An 8,179-nucleotide genomic window follows, 5' to 3' on the forward strand; every position below is an offset into this window, starting at 1 on the left:
AAGGACTTGGACAGGTTTGGAGAGTGGGCAAAGAAAAGGCAGATGGAATACAGTGTAGGGAAGTGTGGGGCTATGCACTTTGGTAGGAAGAATAAAGGTGTTGACTATTTTCTAAATGGAGAGAAAATTCAGAAATCAAAGATACAAAGGCTCTTGGGAGTCTGAGTTCAGGATTCCCTCATGGTTAACTTGCAGGTTGAGTCAGTGGTAAAGAAGGCAAATGCAATGTTAGCATTCATTTCAAGAGGACTAGAATATAAAAGCCAGGATGTACTGCTGAGACTTTATTAGGCACTGATCAGACTTCACTTTGGGCCCTGTATCTAAGGAAGGGTGTGATGGCCCTGGAGAAGGTCCTAGGAGGTTCACAAGAATGATCCCAGGAATGAAATGTTTAACATATGAGGAGTGTTTGATGTCTCTGGGCCTGTACCTGATGGAATTCAGAAGGATGAGTTGGGATCTCATTGAAGCTCACCGGATACTGACAAGCCTGGATAGAATAGATGTGGACAGGATGTTTCCATTAGTAGGAGTCTAGGATATGAGGGCACAGCCTCAGAATAAAGGGCTGTCCCTTATTTTCCTCAGCCAGAAGCTGGTGAATCTGTGGAATTTGTTGGCAGGGAGGGCTGTGGAGACCAAGTCACTGGGTGTATTTAAGGCAGAGGTTGATAGGTTCTTGACTGGTAAGAGTGTTAGGGGTTATGGGGAGAAGGCAGGTGATGGGGTTAAAAATGAATCCATGATTGAATAGTGGAGCAGACTCAATAGGCCGAATGGCCAATGTTCTTACGGTCTTATTATCTATCATTTTTTTTCCTCTTTCATCACACAGAAAGTGCGGTTGGTGATCTCTGTGTGGGATCATGACAAGTTATCAAAGAACGATGCCATTGGAAGACTCTTTCTTGGCTGTGATGCCACCGGAAATCAGTTACGCCATTGGTCCGACATGCTGGCCAATCCCAGACGACCGATTGCACAGTGGCACTCTCTCCAATCCAAAGAGCAAGTAGATAAAGAACTCAAAGAGCTTAAAAAGAATCCTCGTCACAAAGGCAAAAGCCAGTGAAACCAAAATACAGTTCATGAAGAAGTAAACTGAAAGATTATCTGCTTCAGATAGATTTATTCACCCACAATCAGTACCACTCTGCTACGGCATTCTGCGTTCTAGGAATTGAACCAAATTGGAGGAGTTGAAATGTTTTACGTTAAGTTTCTCAAGCAAAATAAATATACAGAACAGAGCATATTTATTAAAGAATGACCAGCTCTGTGATTCTGGTTGTAATTGTAAAGCTGATCTTGGTATAGATTGGAGCATGGTGCTGATCAGAAATGTGGAAAGTTGGGATTTCCATTCTTCTGGAAAATCGTATCACAATGAAAGTAAATAAAACATAATGATTTATTCTGAATAAACTGCAGCATTACCATAATTCAAGAGTTGGGATACTAATCTCCAGGATTGAATTACTATTTTAATGGACCACTATCTTTATGATTGCAGATTTGGTAATAATATGTGAAGCAATGAATTAAAGCACACTCTCACTTTGGTTGCAGATAATAATAGATCAAGAAACTTAGAGGATTGAATCTGCTCCTTGGTTTGTGGTGAGGTGGTTGATCTCCCCCAGGGCAGCAATTGTGAGGAAGAATTGGCCAGGATCTACTTTTGCTCATCATTCATTGACCCCACACTAAATATGCAAGACCCAATGTTGGTAAAAGAATCATGCTCAGTTTTGAAGAACTTCCAATGTGATTACTTCCAGGGACCAAATCTATCAAGTAGCCACATCAACAAGATATAGAAAGCTTTCTGCAGCTTTGGAAATGTACTCTAACTGGCAGATAAAGGCCCTAAGTTCAGATGGCTATAAATCTGTTGGGAGACCAGCAAACCACATAAAGAAGAGTTGGAGCCTTAAGCAGGATTTTGGACATATAGGAGTTGGAGGAGGGGATGGGGTGGGTGTTGACCTTAGGTTGGATTGAGAGGCTGTGGTGATTCGGGCCAGGGCAATAGAATACTGAAATAAGTATGGTGTGTCAAATTCCAAAGCCTAATAAGAAACATCCAGGCCTGCCAGAGAAAATGTTCCTGCTGGGAAGCACCCTTACAAATTAGGTAGCGTGCTTCTCATCCTAAAAAGTGTGCTGAGATCATTGCTAGAGGGAACCAAAACACAGGATCTTGAAGTAAATGCAGGATCACTTCCAAAGAATTTCAGGAGAATGGGGCAAGGTCTGCTCCATTCTCATCCCATATGAATAATATTCATTTACCTCACCACATTTTGCTTGTGAAGATATTCTTTTAAATTTATTATGTTAGATAGTATGTTAAAAATATTTCTTAATTGCTGTGGTGCAAGTTTGCCAATTTGTTATTAATGGGTTAATTGCTTTAACTGCCGATACTATGCGAAAGGGAGCAGGAAATAGTATTGGTTGATGAGCTTAGGAAATCGTGCCAGCCCTGATCTGTATCTGTTCAGGATGTTCTTGCCTACTTATGCTACCAGGAATTTCTCCCTACTAAAAGAAACCAGGCGAGATCTGCAAAGTGGGCCAGGTACACCGGCAAACTATTTTTCAGCCATAACCACAATATTTTCAAGGGCAAACATAATAAAGACTGCATTCACCAATGTACATTCTTTTCATATCTAGAAGGAAATGCTCTGTACTTCCTAAAAAAAATTATCCCATTATTTGCTTACATAAAGATTAAATTTTAAATCCCGTCTTGCTCAATAGTAATTTTGATTGAATCACATTTTAAAGTAACCTAACCTATTTGCAATGCAAAGTAAATTTAAATACTCATCTGATAGACAAATTTTTTTCAGCTCTCACACTCCTTGATGGAAACTTCCTCATTTTTTCACAATTTATCAATGCTACTCTGGGCAATGCTTTCTTAAGAGCTATGTAAACCACACTCTAGGTCTTCCTCTTTTGTAGATTTGGCCTTATTCCAAACTCGAGACTCATTGTATTGCCTTTCACCTCCAATTTAACTTCCTTCTACAATGCACACATTTTTAAAGTCCAATCTTGACACTGTTGCAGGCAATGCTTCACCTTTTTTTTAATATCGGTCACGACTAAGACTATTGCCTGACTCTCGCCCTAGATTGCTCAATACTAAGTGGCTGAGTCAAAACTTGCCCTTCAAGATGTAAGTGAGTTAAAAGCAAAAGTTGTATCCATTGACATCTGGTCTGTTTACTCAAACTAACTAAAAACAATTTAATGTTAATCATATTGTAATGTACATTTATGATAAATGTTAGAATCTTCAGAAAGGTACTTAATCTGTGATTTTTGTATTGAAAGGGGATTACTGTGAAAAAAATCTCCATCATTGACCACATAAGGTGACTAGAAGATGAAACCTTGTTAGAATGCACAACTTCAGTGAGAATATTTCTTGTACGTGGCACAGGATTTAGATGAAAAACAATTCTCCTGATTTATTTAGAGGCAACTATTCTGAAAGAAATGGCTAACAAAGATAAATGTAACAGAAAGCACATTGAATTACATAGATCAAGAGGTCTATAGATTCATTTTCTGACCAGTGTTGAATTGGATAATCCTGAGCATCATATTGCTTCAGCATCCTCAGGCTGGGAAGGAGAAATCCAACAGGAATATGTCTATTGCTGATGACGGAAACTTGAATCGGACTTAACTGGTGCATTTTTCATGTTGTACCTTTTTCTCATAATTTAGCATTGAAGGTAAAGAATATTTTCTGGTAAAAAAAAACTTTAAATTCAGCAGCTCTGCTATCTTGAAGATGATTTCATTCCCTCAAGATTTAATGAGTGAAGAACTCAACATCGCTATAGCAATTACTGGTGTCAAAGAATCTTTGGAAATTACATTTCCAAACCACTAGCACCTATAAATTGCTTTTGGTATGAGGTTTTATGCTGATGATAATTGTGCAGCAATGACTGTGTAGGGATCATTCTTTCATGCATGCTTTTCCTCTTCCCAAACCAACAAAATTGCTGTAATTACAAATTGAAGTGCAAGTGCTAACATGCTCATTGTGTGTGTTACTTTAATTAAGCAGACACATTTATCACTTAAGGGAAAAGTGCTCTGTATTGCTGTAATAATGCATCCCTGGTGCAATGTGTTTACATTGTCCATATGGAAGAGGCGTTACTGCAAAATCTGCAGTGAGGAAACTGGATCCTTAATTTAAATGTGAGTTGCTGAAAACAAATTCCTTACTTTAATGGCTCTTATACATATATCCTGAAAATTTTTTTTATTAAAATGAGCAATCCATTGTCGGCCTCCAGAAACGGATTTAATTTAGCTTTCAGCTGATTAGAAGCAAATTTTTAATTACCTTCATCTGGCATTTAAAATTGGGTGACCTGGAAATTTGCATTATATGTTGTCTTGTTAGCACTGGCACATCTGCTGCTGCCATAGAAGAGTGGGCAGATGGCATTGTTGGATGGTTCAAGGAAGAAGCCACTTTTAATTATGGATATTGGAGTTTGAAAACATACATTGAACCCTTATAGCAAGACTGTGGTATGTTCTGCCCTGATCGGACCATCCATTTTAAAAAGCCCTTTCCTTTCTTCAGGAGGAGGAAGAGGAGTGCTCCTCCCAGGCCAACAGAAAGCCTCTTGCCCATCTTTGAGATAATCCTTTGGATTGGCTTGATTCCCACCCAACATAAGTAGCTGAAAATTTAAATAGCTTCAAAACTGAGATGTACATCTGACCGAACTGCATCCTGTATTGTGAATCTTAACTTTCTGCATTTGATTATGTAGAACACATTTGACAAAAAAACTGTGTTAAAGTGTGCATAAATTGTTTATATCACACAATCTCACTTATTAATACAGGGAACAAATAATATGTTAAAGAAGATATCGCTTAAAATCAGAAAGGAATAAATTATTTTGATATTAAATTGAGCATTTGAGAATTTAATCATTAGGAGGTTTCTTCTCTCTTCCTACCCATCACACCAGTGTTTCTTATTTTTAATCTGGAGCATTTTGCAATCAAGAACTACCCAGTCCTCATCTCCCACTTCTATGCTCTTTTTCTGCCTGTGTTGGGTGGGCAGTGGACTAAAGGTCTCAAACTGAGGCCTTCTGCTGTTTCTGCAGGTGGTGGCTCAATTTACTGAAGCACTTTTCCGATGCAGTTACGGTCTGTTTCCATCTTCTAACATGGTAATTACTCCATACAAGGATTTGTACTTGTAAAATTACTGACTGTTGAAAAGTTATTTTGCAAATTAGAGTATGCAAATATGCAACATCATGGAATTGAAAAAGAGATTAGAAGTTGAGAAAATGAAAAGACCAATTGCATTATTGAACATATTTCCCGATTTGTCAGCCATCTTAATTCTAGCCCTTTCAATCAGCCTTCTTTTCCCAAGTCAATATCCCCAAGTTGTGCCTGGTTTTAAGGGTCAGTGCTCTACACATCTTTGCAGCCACCTGTGCCTGGAATATTGCCTTTATCTAGTTTTATTCAGTTTTTACAATGTATTTGAATTGTGATATATATTATGAAGTTATTATGGTATTCATTACGTGGAAAAATGCAATAAAATAATACAGAGAAAGTGCATTGGAATCTGGATGATAGGAAGCAAAGGGGTGTATATATATATTTATTAACATAATCAGAAATGTTATAAAGATATTTAAATATCATTATTTTGCTTTCTGTCATGTTTTACATGTTTCATATCTGCGAAACTTATAAAATCCTTATGTAATTTAGTAACATAGTAAGATGGTATTGTTAAATTAATGAAATCAGTAAGTCTGCATACTTCATTATTGAGAGAATCAGACAAAATGGGTCCTTAGTGCAGGATAGCAGAAAGGCTGAAAATACCAGGGTCAAAGTTGAGGTGGATGACACATTATTGCTTACGTGATGCCGAAATTAGTAGATGTAATCGTGCCTGAAACAAGAAGTCATACAGTTAATGAACTTCTGGGAGATTATAAGAGCAAGAACCACTGAAGAAGATTTTTACTTCAACTCAATGAGGATGTAAAGACAAGCAAGCAAATATAATTGGTACAATTATTTGGATAACCAAATAACCAGATCATAAAGGTTTCAATAAAAATATATCCTAATTAAAATCTTGAACTCACAGAAATATGTGAATGTTTTCCTGCAACCATTGTGCAAAAGCAAAATACTGCAGATGCAGGAAATCTGAAATATGATAGAATATACTGGAGATACACAGGAGATCAGGTCGCATCTGTGGAGAGAGAAACAAAGTTAATGTTTCATGTCGACCACTCTTCAAAACAAATGCAATTTCATTTTTTTTAAGATGCAGGGAAAGGGTGAAGAGGGAGGGGAGAACGAAAGGAAGGTCTGTGATGGGGGAACACAGAAGAGATTACATTATCAAAAGAAGATGAAAGAGTATAGTATTGGCACAAGTAAGAAGCAAATTGACACATGGAGGTGTTAATGGGAGAAATAATCCACTGTCTGAAAACACCAAAGGAAAGCACTATGACTATGGGAATATGAAATAAAATTGCTGAAAATTGTTGGGTTTGGAAAGCTATAATGCACCTGGTCAGAAGGTAAAGGGCTTGCATTGAAATTCACTGAAACATTCAGAAGTCTGAGCTCAGAGAGATCTGAATGGGAGTGGAATAGAGAATTACACTGGCAAGTGACTGCAAGTCCTTGCAGAAAGAATGGTGTGTTCTTCAAAGCAATGATCCAATCTGCTCTTTGTTTCCACAGTACAGACATGACCAGATCATAAATACACATACTAAACTAAAGGAACACAAGAAAGACATTGCTTCATTTTGTAGGGGCCCTGGATGAAAAATGGAGGGTGAAATTGTTATTCTTCCCAATTGCATGGGTAGATGCCATATTTAAAAGAATGGGCTTTGATGAAAGGGATGGAATATATTCAGGACAGAAATCAATAGATTTTTGGATATTAAGGTGAACAAGGGTATGGGATGAATAAAGGAAAGTGTTGCTGAGGTAAAATGTCAATCGTGATCTTACTGAATGCTGGATCAGACATGAGTGTCAAACGAACTACTCCTGCTTCTGCTTGTTATGAACCAGAGGGCACAGAGGGAATAGTCCCTTTTGAATGCTGAAATCATAGGGGCAGGGAAGATGGGTCTGGTGGTGCCATCATGTTGGAGGTGTTGGGACTCATTGGGGATGATTTACTGAATGTGAAGATGGAGGGTGCATGCATGGAGTGCGAGGACAAATAGAAGCTTATCCTGCTTCTGGAAGGAAGAATAATGGATGGGAGCAGAAGTTCTGGGAATGAAATGGGTGTGGTAGACCCTCTGGTGATGGCATCACTTGAGAGGTGTCACAAAATTGTAGAGAAGGACTTGTTGAATGTGGGACATGTGGGGTGAAGATAAAGGCAAGAAATGCCCTATTCTGGTTTTATGATGGAGGCAATACATGAGTGGCAGAAATTAAGTTACAATGGAACCAGTAAGGTCTCTGTCAGCCAGGGTGAGGGGAGAACCTTGATTGAGGAAAAGGGTAGCCATATCAGAAGCAACGATGTGAGCTCAGCAATGGAATTGGATCAAGCATGATCCACACCATTCTCTCTGTCTGTAGATGCTGTCTGACATGCTGAGTAGTCCCAGTACTTTCTGTTGTGTATCTGACCAGCCAATGATGTATTCGTGTTTCAATCTCTAGTTTCTTTCATGTTAGACAAAAAACATTTTAAAGAACTCAAAAGTAACCAATGTGCTGCTGTAAAATGTATTCTTAGGTAGGCCTCATTGAAGCAAGGAGCAATCTAACTTGCTCTTATCTTCTCCCTCTATCATCCTCAGAAGCTCCAAAGTTAGTGAATTATTTAGGAAGTGTAGTCACTTTATTATGACAGGCATTCACACATTGAAAGTTTCCACACACACTGTTAGATCAATGACCAATTAATTTGTTGGCTGAGGAAGGGAGATTTGGAAGATTCATTTGTATTCTTTGAATTTGGCTGTGGGATCCATTTTGTCAAACAGATGGAGCCTTGGTAGAAAGTGCAGTAAGAATGAGTCATATAGCAGTTTATTTTGATGTATTTGGTTTAAATAAGGTGCATGCTGTATTATTCCATATGTAA

General features: G+C 38.1%; 1 protein-coding gene across 2 annotated transcripts in view; it reads left to right on the forward strand.

Moving 5' to 3' along the window:
* syt8 (synaptotagmin VIII) overlaps positions 1 to 5,951 on the forward strand; it is a 69,469-nt gene extending 63,518 nt beyond the window's left edge. For both annotated transcript variants that reach the window (XM_052029518.1, XM_052029517.1), the window contains one exon: positions 839 to 5,951. In XM_052029518.1, the coding sequence (XP_051885478.1) occupies positions 839 to 1,075 (237 nt within the window). In that variant the 3' untranslated portion in view covers positions 1,076 to 5,951. The remainder of the gene's footprint in view (positions 1 to 838) is intronic.
* Positions 5,952 to 8,179: the final 2,228 nt, after the last annotated feature.

The sequence above is a fragment of the Pristis pectinata genome, chromosome 14 (assembly GCF_009764475.1).
Source record: "Pristis pectinata isolate sPriPec2 chromosome 14, sPriPec2.1.pri, whole genome shotgun sequence".
Lineage (NCBI taxonomy): Eukaryota > Metazoa > Chordata > Chondrichthyes > Rhinopristiformes > Pristidae > Pristis > Pristis pectinata.